General features: G+C 56.0%; 1 protein-coding gene across 5 annotated transcripts; it reads right to left on the bottom strand.

Annotated features, from left to right (window-relative positions):
• ADAMTSL5 (ADAMTS like 5) lies at window positions 6,159–15,559 on the bottom strand. 5 transcript variants are annotated; one of them, XM_021084234.1, is made up of 14 exons: window positions 15,234–15,559; window positions 14,699–14,835; window positions 13,680–13,990; window positions 13,238–13,307; window positions 13,056–13,147; window positions 12,752–12,812; window positions 12,511–12,619; window positions 11,197–11,324; window positions 10,874–10,985; window positions 9,732–9,818; window positions 9,425–9,591; window positions 9,040–9,238; window positions 8,893–8,964; window positions 6,159–8,583 (listed from the first exon to the last, which is right to left on the bottom strand). In XM_021084234.1, the coding sequence occupies exons 3-14, from the start codon at window positions 13,733–13,735 to the stop codon at window positions 8,282–8,284; spliced, it is 1,455 nt and encodes a 484-aa protein (XP_020939893.1). In that variant the 5' UTR covers window positions 13,736–13,990; window positions 14,699–14,835; window positions 15,234–15,559; the 3' UTR covers window positions 6,159–8,281. The 5 variants fall into 5 exon arrangements, 4 of the variants coding, with proteins under 4 accessions (XP_020939893.1, XP_005661472.1, XP_013850290.1 ...); XM_005661415.3 differs by lacking the exons at window positions 14,699–14,835; window positions 15,234–15,559 and adding an exon at window positions 14,892–14,979; XM_013994836.2 differs by lacking the exons at window positions 14,699–14,835; window positions 15,234–15,559 and adding an exon at window positions 14,892–14,979 and having other exon boundaries at window positions 6,159–8,485.

Genomic DNA, 16,369 nt, shown 5'->3' with positions numbered 1-16,369 from the left:
CTGGCCATTGGTCTCAACCCAGCCCCTGGGAGAGGCTGTGACCCCTTGGGCAGCTCCTGCCATGCCAAGACAAATCTCCTGCCAGGCACCTGCAGCCACAGCTGGGAGGGCCCTGTGGTGTCCGTTACAGTCCACCCCCACCCCCACACCAGAGCTCAGCTTCCCTGAGGTTGTGGTTGGTCACAAGTTCTCCTGCAAACACAAGAGAGGAGGGTTAGGAGGAGAAATCACAAGCCCTGAGGGGGCGGTGCCTCTGAGGCTGTAATGCAGGTGGTTCTCAACCAGGGGTGAGTCTATCCCAGGGCCAGGTCTGGAGACACTTCTTTTTTTTTTTTTTGACTTTTCTTCTTTTTAGGGCCACACTTGCAGCACATGGAGGTTCCCAGGCTAGGGGTCGAATCGGAGCTTTAACTGCTGGCCTACACCATAGCCACACCCACGCAGGATCAGAGCCTCGTTTGCGACCGACACCACAGCTCACGGCAACACTGGATTTTAATCCACTGAGAAAGGCCAGGGATCGAACCCGCAACCTCATGGTTCCTAGTCAGATTCGTTAACCACTGAGCCACACTGGGAACTTCTGAGACACTTTTGATTTCTGCCCAGACACGTCAGCCAAGTCCCACAATCCTTTTGTTTGTTTGGTTGTGGTTTTTTTGGGCCGAGGGCACACCCCTGGCATATGGAGGATCTTGGGCTAGGGGTTGAATTGGAGCTTCAGCTTCTGGCCTAAGCCACAGCCACAGCTGCAGCACCAGAACCGCATCTTCATCCTCCTCCACAGCTCACCACAATGCTGGATCCTTAACCCACTGAGCAAGGCCGGGAATCGAACCCGCAACCTCATGGTTGTTGCAAAACATGTTTCTTTGAAAACTCCACCTTGTCTTTCTTTACTTTATCCCATCTTCTTACATTACTTTATCCCATCTTCCTGCTTGAAAAACAGTAAATGACTTTAGCTTAAGAACTGTTATGTGCCTAGAGGTCAGAGTAAGAGCTTAACCTTTTACCCCCAAAGTGGCTTTTAAAATAGTAAAAGAACTTACATAATAGTAAACAAACCCTGTATCATCCACCGTAGCCACTCTTCACTTGATCTCATCTAAAGAGCACAATAAAAGCAGTGTGGTTTCTTGAGGCTGGGCTCTTGGTCCCTGAGACCTTGAGTTCCCGGTTCCCACCTTTACTTAAGATAAATGTCTCTGTGTCTTGTTTTATGTTAACTTTTTTTCCTTAAGTTCCACAGCACCCGTTCTTCAGCCCCATCCTGCTGAGCTGGTCTTGGCACATGGTTCCTAGTTAGATTCATTTCCGCTGTGCCACGACAGGAACTCTTGTTTTATTATTATTTTTTTTATTAAAGTATGGGTGAGGGAGTTCCCGTCGTGGCTCAGTGGTTAGCAAATCCGACTAGGAACCATGAGGTTGCGGGTTCGATTCCTGGCCTTGCTCAGTGGGTTAAGGATCCAGCGTTGCTGTGAGCTGTGGTGTAGGTTGCAGACATGGCTCAGATCTGGCGTTGCTGTGGCTGTGGTGTAGGCCGGTGGCTACAGCTCCGATTAGACCCCTAGCCTGGGAACCTCTGCATGCCAAGGGAGTGGCCCAAGAAATGGCAAAAAGACAAAAAAATAAAAAATAAAAATAAAATAATAAAATAAAATAAGATAAAAGTAAAAAAAATAAAGTATGGTTGATTTACATGATCCTTTGACCCAGCATCCCTCTCCCAACTTAGCAGGCCCAGTTTGTCCCCAGCAACTGATGGCCCCGTCCATCACAGTTTTCCTGGACAGGAGGTAGCTCTGTGCCGCCCCCAACACTGCAGCCGGCCCCACCTGGTCCTCATTCTTAGGGACTCCAAGGTGGGAGAAGGAGGTATTGAGTGTGACTGTTTGAGCGGTGGGTCCAATTCATTCAACAGATCACTCAACAAATATTGAGCACCTACTGTATACCAGGCCTCGCACTAGGAGCTAATGGTAGAGAGAGAAAAATCCCTGTTCCTGAGGATTTGGCAAGGTGCCAATCGACGTGATGCATGAATAACCTGTCAGAGGAAAATGTCATGGGGAAATACAGAGCCAGGAGTTGGGGGACAGGAGCTGCAAGGGTCAGAGAAAGGCCCTTCTATGGAAGTTACATTTAAGTAGGAACATGAAGGAGGCGATCGCACGAGCCTTATGAATACGGGGGCAGGAGTGGTCCAGGCACCAGAGGACGTGCAAAGGCAGGTCGGTGCCTGGCAGGTTAGGTGAAGCACAGGGAGGCAGGTGTGGCTAGAGCCCGTGATGGAGGGGAGAGCGGAGGTGAGTCTGGGGGGTGGACCATGCAAGTACCTGGAAGGTGTGGTGAGGACTTTGGCTTTTGCTTGGGGATGTTGGATTTGTTGGGAGGAAGAGATAGGGGTAATTATTAATGAAGTCTAACTGGGTGTTGGGGACAGGGTTCTTGGAAACTGCTTATCGCTGGCCCAGCTGTTTGAAGTAGGTGATGTGGCTTGGGTTCAGGGCAAGAGATGGGCACTGGCTCACTCTGCACCTGGCCTTGCCCCACCCCTGCTCTACCCCTTGAAGATTTTCCCCAGCCCTGCCCATCCGTGACCGCTTACCTGGGAGCTGAGGTGAATGGACACACACCTGTCTCCCCAGGTGGAATCAATGACCTTTATTTGACCCCTCAGACTTGTTTCATCTTTAATGTAAATGTACAGAAAAGTGTAACCCAGAGTTTCCGTTGTGGCTCAGCAGGTCACAAACTCAAGTAGCATCCGTGAGGATGTGGGTTTGATCCCTGGCCTCGCTCAGTAGGTTAAGGATCTGGTATTGCCGTGAGCTGTGATGTAGGTTGCAGATGCGGCTTGAATCCCACGATGCTGTGGCTGTGGTATAGGCCGGCCGCTACAGCTTCGATTCAACCCTAGCCTGGGAACCTCCATATGCCTTGGATGTGGTGCTAAAAAGACCAAAAAAAAAAAGAATGAAAAGAAAAGTGTAACCAGTAACTCTGGGCAAGTAATGCACAGGGTTGGCTCTTCCCAGTCACTTCCCACCCAAAAAGTAGCTCCGATCCTGCCTCCATTTCCTCTGTCCTTGGAGGTTGTGTGGGTTGCATCCACCCAGGCTTGCCACACTGCGGTGGGAATGATGGCTGTGTTGTTTTTTTCTGTTGGCGGAGAGCAAGTCATTCTGCAGGACCCAGGATACTCCATCCCACTGCTGATGGGCCTTAGAGTTTTTTCCAGTGGGGGGGGGAGGGGCTATGGTAACAAATCTGCTGGGAACGTTCTAGAAGTGGTCTGTGGTGAGCAGAGCTCCTCTTTCTTTTGGGCATGTACCTGTTGGAGACTGCAGGGCATTGGTGAGCGTCTCAGTGTCCTGTGGCTGCTGTAACCAACTACAACCAACTGGGTAGCTTGAGACGACAGGAATTTATTCTCATGCTCTGGAGGCCGAAAGTCCCAGATCAAGGTCTCCCAGGGCTCTGCTCCCTCTGGAGGCTCCAGGGGAGGGTCCTTTCTGTCTCTCTCAGCTCCTGGGGGCCCCAGGCATCTCAGGCTTATGACTGACTGTATCAGTCTGATCCGAGCCTCAGACTTCACAAGGGCGTCTTCTCTGTCTCTCCTCTGCATGTCTTTCTCTTTTCTTTCTTTTAACAGCCACCCCCTTTGGCATATGGAAGTTCCTGGGCCAGGGACTGAATCTGAGCCGCTGCTGTGGCAATGCTGGATTTTTTTTTTTTTTTTTTTTTGGTCTTTTTGTTGTTGTTGTTGTTGCTATTTCTTGGGCTGCTCCTGCGGCATATGGAGGTTCCCAGGCTAGGGGTTGAATCGGAGCTGTAGCCACTGGCCTACACCAGAGCCACAGCAACGCGGGATCCGAGCCGTGTCTGCAACTTACACCACTGCTCACGGCAACGCCGGATCGTTAACCCACTGAGCAAGGGCAGGGACCGAACCCGCAACCTCATGGTTCCTAGTCGGATTCGTTAACCACTGCGCCACGACAGGAACTCCTGCTGTTGGATTCTTAACCCACCGTGCCACAGCGGGAACACTTCCTCTGCGTGTCTCTTACAAGAATACTTGTCATTGGGCTTAGGGCCCACCCAGATAATCCAGAATGATCATATTGAAACCCTTAATTACATCTGCAAAAACCCTTTTCTCAAATCAGATCCTGTTCACAGGTTCCAGAGGTTAGGATGTGGACACATTTAATTAACCTTATACATGAATGGGCACTCAGCTGCAAAAACAACCAAACTGGTTTTTTTTTTTTTGTTTTTTTTTTTTTGGTCTTTTTACGGCTGCGCCCTCGGCATATGGAGGTTCCTAGGCTGGTGGTCGAATCAGAGCTGCAGCTGCCAGCTTACACCACAGCAACAGCAACGTCAGATCTGAGCCATGCCTGCCAACGACACCACAGCTCATGGCAATGCCAGATCCTTAACCCACTGATGGAGGCCAGGGATTGTACCTGAGTCCTCATGGAACTAGGTGGATTCTTTTTTTTTTTTTTTTTTTGGCCTTTTCTAGGGCCGTTCCTGCAGCATATGGAAGTTCCCAGGCTAGGGGTCGAGTTGGAGCTGTAGCCACTGGCCTACACCAGAGCCACAGCAACACAGGATCCGAGCCGCATCTGTGACCTACACCACAGTTCACGGCAACGCCGGATCCCTAACCCACTGAGCAAGGGCAGGGACCGAACCCGCAACCTCATGGTTCCTAGTCGGATTCGTTAACCACTGCGCCACGACAGGAACTCCTGCTGTTGGATTCTTAACCCACCGTGCCACAGCGGGAACACTTCCTCTGCGTGTCTCTTACAAGAATACTTGTCATTGGGCTTAGGGCCCACCCAGATAATCCAGAATGATCATATTGAAACCCTTAATTACATCTGCAAAAACCCTTTTCTCAAATCAGATCCTGTTCACAGGTTCCAGAGGTTAGGATGTGGACACATTTAATTAACCTTATACATGAATGGGCACTCAGCTGCAAAAACAACCAAACTGGTTTTTTTTTTTTTGTTTTTTTTTTTTTGGTCTTTTTACGGCTGCGCCCTCGGCATATGGAGGTTCCTAGGCTGGTGGTCGAATCAGAGCTGCAGCTGCCAGCTTACACCACAGCAACAGCAACGTCAGATCTGAGCCATGCCTGCCAACGACACCACAGCTCATGGCAATGCCAGATCCTTAACCCACTGATGGAGGCCAGGGATTGTACCTGAGTCCTCATGGAACTAGGTGGATTCTTTTTTTTTTTTTTTTTTTGGCCTTTTCTAGGGCCGTTCCTGCAGCATATGGAAGTTCCCAGGCTAGGGGTCGAGTTGGAGCTGTAGCCACTGGCCTACACCAGAGCCACAGCAACACAGGATCCGAGCCGCATCTGTGACCTACACCACAGTTCACGGCAACGCCGGATCCCTAACCCACTGAGCAAGGGCAGGGATCGAACCTGCAACCTCATGGTTCCCAGTCAGATTCGTTAACCACTGCGCCACAACGGGAACTCCCCTGGGTGGATTCTTAACCCTCTGAGCCATGACGGAAACAGCCCAACTCTTTTTGCCATAACGTGCATGCCCTCGTCTAACCCCACAGGCTGTGAGACAGTCCAGGGGTTTTCCGCAGCCCTTCAACTGGACACGTGTTCTCCTGTGGGTCAACCAGCTGGTACAAGGTCTGTGAGAGAGAAACCCAAACAACGGGCCAGTGGGGTGCTGGCGCTTGCTGTCTGCAGAGAATTAAAAACAGTAAGACAAGCACGGTGCCCCCACCCCCCAGAGCAGGCACGTGCAATGTTGTTGAACACAGTCCTCTGTGGGTTTGATGTGACAACTGTGGTGATCACTCTTTTTTTACCAAGGAACATGCAAGTTTCCAACTTGCCTGTTTTCATTCTTTATCCTTTAATAAACATCATCTCCTGGGTGACGTCCAGTTGGAGACTTCCCAGTACCGGACACGTGAAGACTCAGCTCTGCGTGCTAAGATCCTCCTGTCTGTAATCACCTGCGGTCTCCTCTACAGTGTTTCCGTCTCCAACCCAAATGAGCCCTGCATGTTCCTATGGGGACACTGTAAATAATAACTCCCAGGGCCCCGATGGGAAAGACATGATGGAAGAAACATCTTGAGTCACCCCGCTTCCGACGTTCCTGGTAACCACCTGGAGTTTTTATTTGTGTTTTCAAAGTAAAGCATCAAAGCAGCCCGGAATATTTGCTGGGCAAGTGCAAATGCTAGTGTCCACCTTAGACTATGTTGCTGAAGTTGAGGATCTTGAAAAGTGCAATGTTTTCTTCATTCTTCAAATTGTTCCATCAATTGTTTTAAAACTTGAGAGCACATCAGAAAAACAATGTACTGTTTACTAAAGATTGTTCGATGATCGTTCCTGGAAACGATGTTGCGGCTTGGAGGAGGGGCTGCGGGAAATGCTGGCTCCTGTAGCCCCGGCTGATCCTATCTGCTGGAGTGCGACCTGCACTGGTCTCTCCTCCGCTCGGTGCGACGCCCCAGCCAACCGGTCCAGCTGGCTGGGGAGTAGGTGGTAGGGCTGCCCCCAGAGAGCTCCGGGGTGCAGGAGGCCGGAGTCTCCCATTTCGAGACACATCCCCACACTGCAGAGAGGCGGAGGGGACCACCCCCGGCCATGGGGGACCGGGCTGCAGGCAACACCTGGAGCGCGCGAGTCCTTTCTTCCCCAATCCTGCCACCAGGGGGCGCCCAGGCCCCACGCCTCCCTCCAGAACCGTGCCCCACTTTCCCCGCGGGAGGGATTGGGGGTCCCTCAGATACAGAAGGCACTCAATAATTACTCTTTGGAAGAATGCATGAATGAACAGAGGGGCTAGGGAAGGGGTCAGGAAGAGTGTGGTTCCCATGCTCAAGGCCCAGAGGGGCTGAAAGGGAGGTGTGGATGGGGAAAGGGAAACTAAGGCCCAGAGAGGGGCAGGGCGTGACCCGAGGTGACCTGCAAGGTCAGGGGCTGAGCCCATCGAGACCCCCATGTCCTGCATCCCCCTCATACGCCCACCATCAGGCGCCCTAGAGAAAACACAACCACAGATGGTACAGAAGAGAGCAGACTGTCCCAGACTGTTCAGGGTGGGAAGGCAGAAGGGAGGCCCCTCGGGAGGTGTGCTGAGCGAGTGTGATACTCCACCCACCTCCCATCCACACATGACCTATGCCTGCCCCTCCCGTCTAGAATACATAAGGAGACAACATCCAGGACATATGAGGACAGGCCACAGGCGGGCAGGGGCTCTGACCTGACTGCTTGGCTGGGGGAGGGTCCCTTGAATGGCCTAAGATGAATGTGTGGCCCCCAAGTGGCATGGGGAGGGGTCTTGGGACCTCTGAAAGCCCCAGCTACCCCAATCCTCATATATTCCTGGTCCTCACTGTCCCTCGGGGTTAGACACACTGGGGGCAGGTGGGGGCTGGACCTGGAGGAGGAGGTGTGTACATGCAGTGAGGATGAGACTGTGGATCTGACTACTGGAGCATCTGGAAGTGTCTGTGGCCAAGAATGTGGAGCTGGGGTGCCCTTGTATAATTAAAAAAAAAAAAAAAAAAAGAAAAAAAGGACTTGTAAAAATTAAATAGGAATAAAAAATGGGTGAATAGCAGCACTGCCTGGAGGAAACCCTCCACCCAGATTACTGAAGCTGTCAAGATTAACTCCGAACCTCCTGGGAGCCAGGGCAAAAGCAGAAATTGGGACGTTACAGTGCCTGGGTAGGCATGTCTTCTAGGGGTCATGCCTGTTTGTGACAAGGTCTCAGCATACAGAAGGGCGCCTGTGTAAGTGGCAGTGAGAAGAAAGAGATAGTATCAGGGAGTTAAATGGTGATGAGCTTCTTGGTAGTCAAAGCAAGAAGGGAATTGATATATTACAACGTCTACTTCCTTAGGCATGTCTTCCTCTGGGCCATGCTTGTATGTGACAGAGTCTCTAAGCAGATGAGGGAGAAGCCAGGGTATTAAAAGCAGACACAGTCTCTGAGGGTAACATAGCTCTGAGTTTCCTGACAGCCAGGGTGAGAGAGGAAATTAGAGTTAAAGAGCAGATTCAGTGTGTCCTCAACAGTGCCTGCCTGCTCATGACCGTGGCTCTGAGTGCAGGGTGTCTAAGTGTGTGATGGGGAGTCACAGAGCTGCAGGTGGGAGACAGTTCTGAGCTCCCTGGAAGCTAAGACAAGAGGGGAAACATGATGACCCTGAGCCTAGTCAGCCAAGTGTGGCTGAGGCCTGGTCTGGGGACTCAGAGAGGGCAGTGCCGGGCAACCAGGCGAGTGCGGCTGTCCTCAGCAGGGCTCCAGGGCCGGGCGTAGCCAGCATGGGGGAGCAGCAGCCGGTCCTGAGTGCCATCGGGACTGATGAGGCGCTGGGCAGCCAGCAGGTACTCGCGATGGAGGGCCAGCAGTGGGCAGGGGCAGCGGCTTGGTGCCCATACGTACTCCAGGGCCTGCAGAGGCGAGCGGTTCTTGTAGATGAGCTGCACGCGAACCTCATAGCGGGTCTCCTGGGCCTGGTGGAGGCGGCCCAGCACACGGGCCCGGAACACTGTGGGCAGGGCGGTGCTGAGGCCGGCTGGATGCTCCACCCTGAGCCCCATCCACACACCCATTGCCAGACGAAGAAACTGGGGGTCAGCTGAGGCCCAGGGTTAGGGTCAGATCAGGGAGCAATGAGGGCTCAGGGATCAGATTAGGGAAAAGGATTCGATCAAGGAGTCACATTAGGGTCAGAAGGGATCAAGTTGGGGTCAGGTCAAGGAGTCAAGGTAGTCAGACCAGGGTCAGAGGTCAGCAGGGCAGGGGTCAAATCAGGTCAATTAGGGGCAGGTGAGGGTTGAGGTCAGGGGCCTCTCACCAAAGTCGCTGCCGCAATAGTGGAGCAGCCGGTGGGCACGACCGCGGGTGTCGGGGCAGGGTGGGCAGGGCTCTGTGGGGGCAGTGCAATCAGGGACACAGGCCTCACCCCCCTGCTCGTCCCCACCCTGGCTGTACCCCACCTCACCTGGGGTGGGGATCGGGGTCCTCGAGGGGATAACGGTAGGGGCTGGAGGAGGCTCAGGAGGCTGAAGGTCCACCTCTCGAGGTTGTGGCTGCCGCAGGGACCAGCCCAGGGCCTGTGCCTGTGCCTGGAAGGGGCCGTACCGCTCCCGGGGGAGCCAGAACTCGAACTCAATGCCGGGGTTGGGCTCCTGCAGGAGGACCTGGGAGGGGTGTCACACACTAGGGAGCTGCTGGTGGCCCAAGCCCTCCCCACATCTACCTGGCTTCCCTCTCTGACCCTCTACCCAGCCTCCCAACTCTGACCCTCCATCCCCAGTCTTCCCCCAGACCCTTTAACTCCACCCCCTGCCACGTGCCCAGAGGCCCTCTCAGAAGTCAGCTCATACCTGCAAAAGCAGATCTTGGGAGGTGGGCCCGGTGGCGCGCAGCGTCTCCTCTGGCCCAGTGGCGGCGCGGGTGTAGACCACGTGGGTGCCCGCCGCCTCATAGGTTCCGGGCGGGCTGACCACCCAGTTGCCGTTGAGCACGTAGTACCCGTCAACCCCCATCAGCGCTGCAAGGGAAGGGTCAGCCCGGGCTCGGCAAAACTGGCGCGACCCTCCTCCCGACCCTGGCGTGCCCCTCTCAGGGCCTCAGGCTCCCGACTGGATCTGGCGGCCAGCAGAGCGCCTCCCCCCTCGGACCCTGCGATACCCAGGTGGTTCCGGCTCCAGTGGGCTGCACGGATGTGTCTGGCGCCCTCAGGGATCAGGGTCACGTTCCAGTACCCAGCAAAAGCACCTGGGCAGAAGGGAAGAAGGATGTTAGGAGTAGGTGGAGCGGTTTTTCTGTTCGTTTGTTTGTTTTTTTACTTTTCCCCTATCTGAGGCATGAGTTCTGGGCCAGGAATAGAACCTGTGCCACAGCTATAACCAGAGCCAAAGCAGTGACAACACTGGTTTCTTTCTTTTTTTTCTTTTTTCTTTTTTTTTTGGTCTTTTTGCTATTTCTTGGGCCGCTCCTGCGGCATATGGAGGTTCCCAGGCTAGGGGTCCAATCGGAGCTGTAGCCACCGGCCTACACCAGAGCCACAGCAACTCGGGATCCAAGCCGCGTCTGCAACCTACACCACAGCTCACGGCAACGCCGGATCGTTAACCCACTGAGCAAGGGCAGGGACCGAACCCGCAACCTCATGGTTCCTAGTCGGATTCGTTAACCACTGCGCCACCACGGGAACTCCTTTTTTTTGTTGTTGTTGTTTTTTGTTTTTTGTTTTTTGTCTTTTTGCTATTTCTTTGGGCCGCTTCCGGCATATGGAAGTTCCCAGGCTAGGGGTCCAATCGGAGCTGTAGTCTCCGGCCTACACCAGAGCCACAGCAACGCGGGATCCGAGCCGCGTCTGCAACCTACACCACAGCTCACGGCAACGCCGGATCGTTAACCCACTGAGCAAGGGCAGGGACCGAACCCGCCTCCTCATGGTTCCTAGTCGGATTCGTTAACCACTGCGCCACGACGGGAACTCCAACACTGGTTTCTTAACCCGTTGAGCCACGAGGGAACTCACAGGCGGGGTGTATTTGAAGGCTGATTTGAGGATTAAATGAGATACGTCAGTAAAAAGGTTAGCCAAGGCCCTAGTCCTCTGAAAACGCTTCCTAAAGGGTTGGAGCTGGGATTATTGTCGCTTAAGTGCGGCAGTGAAAGAGTTAAACCCCATCCCTTCTGGGACGGATGGGACAATCTAGCAATGACCAATCAGAATGATGAGCGAGGAGGGCTGGGCCGCGGACTGCCCAATAGTACGGACATCGTTAAAAGGCCCACTCTGGAAGAGCGCTGGACGGGGTTACCGGCGTCTCGGAACACGCGCTGCACGAAGAGGCACGAGTCATTGGCTCCACCACAGTGGCCACATTGGTCCTCCCGGGCGTCCGAACCCAGCAAACCGTCACAGCCCGCGCTCTAAAGGGATGGGGAGGACAAGCGCACCATCAGAGGTGGGGGTGGAGCCTAGTGGTGGGTGGGGCAAGGGGCGGGGCCTTGACAGGGGCGGGGCCTATGGGAGAGGGCAGGACCACCACTAAAAGACTGGAATTGGGGGGCAGGACCTGGGGGAAGAAGTGGGGTGGAACTTATGGTGGACGGGGGATGGGGCGGGGCCTGGAGTTCTTACCAGGCACCTGCCAGCCACACAGAGTCCCTGGGTTCCTGGGCTGCAGGGGGTACCATCCAGCACTCGGCCGAAGCTGTGATAGAAGTCATGCCCCTCTGCCAGGCAGTTGAGGTCGCACTGGTTGGGTGCTGGGGACCAGAGGAGTCATTGGGGTGAGGGACCTCTGATTCCAGCCCCCTCTTGCCAAGCAGCCACCCCCTTGGTAGATGAGGCCCAAAGCCACACAGAGGTTGAGGCAGAACCAGGACTGGCTCTTAGGCATTCTGCTTCCGGTTCCCTGGGACTCTCCCAGGCAAGTATCCTGGGCCTGCACTCTTTTGTTCATTCATTCATTTATTCACTGTAAGTCCTAATATTGGGGGGGGGGGTCCTTACCTGGTTGCATTATTAACATTGTGACGTTCTGCCCTCATCTTTTCATATATTCATTCTGCACACTCTCATCGAGCACCTACTATTTTCCAGACAATGTTCTAGACTCTGGAGTACAACCGTGGGCAGAACTCACTCAGCTCTTGGGCCTTGCACCCAGCAGGTGCCCAGTAAAAAGTATTTGCCCGATGCTGCTGAGTCCTGCATATCCTAGGTGTGCTGCTGGCTCGGCCTGGGACTCAGTTTCCCCTTTCCTCTTTGCATGGCAGTGGGGCATATGGGCAGTCTCATCACACTCAGGCCCACAGCCCTGATCCCTGCACCCCTACCCCTTCAAGTTCCCTCTGGCTCCCAACTCCCTGAAGCTGGCTGGCAGACCCTGCCTGGAATGGAGCCTGAGCTGGCCAGGCAGGCCTCTGTGGGGGTGAGATCATGACAAGTTTCCTCCAATTCTTAGGGTGAAGGGAAAAAAAAAAAAATCCATGAGGTTGACGGATGGAACTTTTCTCCATTCTAGGATTTTCTTATCTGTGTCTGCTTCCACCATGGCGTCTGAAGCTGCCTGTTTCCCTTAAATCTGGAGGCGTGCTGCCCCAGGCACACAGTTATATAACTCGCTATTTTCAGCACAATGTGGTAACATTTCCTGCTAACGGGATAAGTTTGAGAATTTAATAAGTTTGGCCTCTGGGTACAGGTTCCAAGTCAATCTTCAGCCTGGTGTTCGACCCTGTGCAGAATAGAGCCTGCCTCCCTTTGCCCCTGCTTCACATCTCACACTTGCTTTCCTCTCTTCACTTCACCAACTCCTACATATCCTTCAAAGCCCCAGTGCTAATGCCCCCTTCTTGCAACCATCCAAGTCCTCCTTTTTTAGGAGCCATTTTTCCTTGCCAGCTCTGAGTTGTTCCTTCTCAACCAACAGGAGGGTAGCCTACTCACCACCATAAAAGGGCACCCATTGGTAAGTCTTCTGCGTGCCCAGGACTGGGAGGCCATTGTAGAGAGCACACTGGAGGTCTCGGAAGGGCACAGCCCCTGGGGGACAGTCCTGAGGACAGAGATGGATGAATCAGAGGCTGGGTCTGAGAACCTGGCATGGTGGCACACATATTTAGGGGCCTGAGTGGGGAGGCAGAAGGGCTTCAGAGAGGACTTGGCCTGGGAGGTGGGTGGAACTTACAGGCAGCTGGCAGACGCGGTACTCATGGGTGTCCCCCCAGCACAGCTCTTCCTGGGGAAACCTACACGGAGCAGGGCAGCCAGACCGTGGTCAGGACCTCCAGGAACCCCTTCCCAGAGCCAGCTTGCCCACTCGTCCACCCTCGCCAACCCCACCCACATTCCAGCTGGATCAGCGGGATTAAAAGGCACAGCATGTGTGGGCAGGCCAAGGGTGCGGCCAGGGGCTGGGCCGGGCTGGCAGGAGAGGAGGGGCAGGGACCCCCCTCCCATCCCACCCAGCTGAGTCCTAGCTGGCTCATCACCGGATGCATCGCCGGCTGCGCACGGAGAGCCCTCGTCCGCAAGAGCTGGAACAGCGGCTCCAGGAACCCCATGGAGTCCACTCGCCAGGACCCTACTTGGGGAGAGAGAGGCACACTCAGCCTGGAAGGACTGCCAGCTGGGTCCCCAGGCCCACTCCCCCTGGGCTCATGTCCCCCTTTACCTGAGCGTTGCCCCCCAAACCAGAGTTCAGGAGGGTCCACAGCAGGAGGAGGTTCTGGAGGGGGCAGGGTCTGGGGGAACAGAGGGGCACAAGAATGGAAGTGCCAGCAGACCAGGGGCTGAACCCCAGCTCTGCCCTGACTGGCTGTATGATTTTGGACAGTAACTTAACCTCTCTGAGCCTCCCTTCTCATCTCTGAAAAATGATGTGATAACTGAACCCCCCAATAGGGAAGTTTTGAGGGGTCCATAAGATTAGGTAAGGACGCATGGAGCCTGGTACAGAGAGAAAGAGCTCAAAAAATTATTGGTTGTTCATTGCTTTGTGCACCTGGTAGATACTTATTCAGCCTCTGATGATGGAGGGAGTCAGTCCAGGAGAGCGCACAGGTGTCTCCAGGGTGCTGGGACTCTCACCACTCCCCCACCATCACTGATCCTACCTTCCAGTGGGGCCAGGAGCCAGGCGCTCTGCTTCCCTGGGCCTCAGTTTCCCCATCTGTGCAGTGGGGATGAGCTGGGCTCAGTCCAGGATTCTGAGACCTTGCAGAGGGTGTGGCAGGTGGGGCTGGGTCTGGTACCTGGCAGAGGACCCCAGCAGCCGCAAGCCTCCAGGGCCCCCTCAACTCCCAGAGCTGCAGCAGCAGGGAGCTCTGGGATTGGAGGAGGGGCCGGGAGGGGTGACCTGGCCCTGGTCCAGTGGGCGCCTCATGGCCTCATGTGCACGGGGTGTGGGCCAGAGCCCCAGAGGCGCCTGTGGAGGGAAAGGGGCCAACAGTGAGGATGAAGCAGGGAAGAGGGTGGTGGCGGGAGGTTGGCTGGGAGACTTTGCCTCCCTGGGCCTCAGTTTCCTCATCTGTCAGGGGAAGGAGGAAGTCACTTGCCATCCCCATCCTCCGTGTGACCGTGGCATTGATGCAGAAAGAGGGCAGAAAGTGGCTGCCTTGTGAATCCTTTCTTGGCCCAGGGCCAGGGAGCCCAGAATTCATCAGTGCCCCAAGGACCGAAGGACATGGTGGAGTCCTCCAGCCCTTGAGGTCCTGGGCACCCACCGAGGGAGGAAGACCAGGCCCCACTGGACCCTCTTGAGCCCCAGCTTCCCTGCTTATCTGGCTCTCCTAGCTATGACATTGGAACCTGGGGCACCAAGGGTCTGGGGCCAAGGTGTCTCCAAATGCTGAGAACCTGGGGGACTGCAGGGTGGGTCCCCCTCTATGAACCAGAGCTGTGCGGCCAGCTGCATCTCTGAACCCTAGCCCTGGTTGGCCCAGGAAGTACAAAGAGGTCTGGACAGGAGAGCAGAGATGTGTGTGGATGTAGGGGTGGGGCTTGACCTTCTGACACCTGCTTACCACTTAGCGATGGCTTGTGGGGTGGAGGTCTAGACGATGCAAAATGAGGGGCTAGAAGGACCACCGTTCCCACTCTCCAGAGTCCCCTGCCTGAGGGGCAGGACACCTACCCCTTTTTGGTTGCACCGCGGACTGTCTGTCGCTGTGACCTCAGGACAAGCCACGCCTCTGGGACTCAGTTTCCCCAGGAAGAAGTAGGGCTGAGTTTTCTCCCACCCTAGGGATTGCTGCCTCACCATCCCTCAGCCTAGGGAGAGGAGAAGACGCTGCTGGGGTAGTGGGGGGATAGGAAGAAGGACTTACCGGCTATGTAGAGCCCAGGCGGCGTATCCTGGCTCCCCGGGCTGCCCCTGGGCGAGCGGAAGCGGCGGGGCCCGCGAGGAGGGGCGGGAGAGCCCGGGGCAGCCCCTCCCACCCGGCCTCCCAGGGCGCGCCCCGGCCGGGGTCCAGAGGGGCGGCGGCCCCGTGCGCCCTCGCGCGGCCGTTGCGCGCCTGGCCGCCGATCTGCGGCAGGGGACTGCCCTGCACGCGTCCCGGTCCCCCAGAATTGCGGCCTGAAGTCCCAGCGTCCGTGTCCTGGTGACCTTGGCAAGCCCAGGGCGGGGGGGGGGGCGGCGCGCGGGGACTGACCGCCCCTACCCCCACCTCGGGGCAGCTATTCCGGGCGCCGCGCTCAGGGCCAGGGAATGTGCGCGAACCGAGGTCGCCCTGCTCCAGCTCCTGGAGGGCGCTGCCCTCTCTCCAGCGACGCCCAGATCGCGTCCCCACGAAGGTCCCCTTTCCTGGCCACTACTCCCCACCTTATTCCTCTCCCTACCCCTCCCTCAAAGTCACCCTACTCAGGAACCAGCGCGCCTAGGTTCCGCTCTTAGGGTTCCTCCCACAGGTCCCGACCACCCCCAGCGCAGGGCCCCAGAGCACCGAGGAGAAGCTCAGCCCCAGGGGCCGGGCGCGGGGGGCGGAGAGCCCCCTCCCAGCCCGGCACATTCCCGGGCGCTGCTGTCACCAGAGGACGCGCCCCACCCCGACTCCCGCCCTCCCTGCGCGCCCCGGGCTGCGCGCCTCGGCTTGGGAACTATACCCGGGTCCAGAAGGTCCCCCTCCCACGCGGCTGTGGCCCCACCCTTCCACGACCTCAGGTTCTCCATTCTGGCAATGGGGCCGGCGAGTCTCCACTGACACTTCCAGGTGGATCTCAGCTCTTTGAGCGGACGGGCAAGGACAGAGCTACCACAGGTCTCCCCACCCACCCCCTACTCTTTCCTGGTTTTAGCGCGCCACCTCCATCCCACGCAGGGATGCAGCCCCTTCTGCTAGCCCCCCTTCCCTGACTGTTCGCTGTCGCCCCATGATGATGCCTGGCCAGATGGGGGCACCAAGGGAGGATGGATGAATTGCCCTTCTGTTCCCTGGGCTTGGCCCAGGCTCAGCTTGAGTGCTTCCTTCTCCTGGAAGCCCGCAGTGGGGTCTCCTCGCCCTGACCACAGGGAGGGGGCGTTGAGGTCCAGCTCCGTCTGTGCTTAAGCCTGGAGCAGCTCAGAGCAGGGCCACCCATTCAGCACGTACTGAGCACTTACTGACCCTGTGCCAGGACAGCTCTGAACAGCCCCACCTGGCAGGCTAGTGAGGGAGACTGTCCCTCAGAAGAGGATAATGTCACCTTCTGATCAGGACGCTCTGAAGAAATAGCTCAGGCCCACTGCAGATGGGGTGAGGGGTCAAGGAGGTAACTGCCAACATGAGGTGGGGGGAGGGAACCCCAGGAAGAGGGAACAGCAAGT

Source organism: Sus scrofa, chromosome 2 (genome assembly GCF_000003025.6).
Source record: "Sus scrofa isolate TJ Tabasco breed Duroc chromosome 2, Sscrofa11.1, whole genome shotgun sequence".
Taxonomy (NCBI): domain Eukaryota; kingdom Metazoa; phylum Chordata; class Mammalia; order Artiodactyla; family Suidae; genus Sus; species Sus scrofa.
Note: the sequence above shows the minus strand (reverse complement) of the source record. Positions and strands in the feature narration are given on the sequence as shown.

Coding starts and splice junctions, on each gene's coding strand:
- ADAMTSL5 (XM_021084234.1), bottom strand. CDS start 13,735: ATGGGGAAACTGAGGCCCAGGGAAGCAGAGCGCCTGGCTCCTGGCCCC. Junction 9,819..10,873: donor GCGCGTGTTCCGAGACGCCG/GTAACCCCGTCC, acceptor CCTTCTGCCCAG/GTGCTTTTGCTGGGTACTGG. Junction 9,239..9,424: donor CCCAAGATCTGCTTTTGCAG/GTATGAGCTGAC, acceptor CACCCCTCCCAG/GTCCTCCTGCAGGAGCCCAA.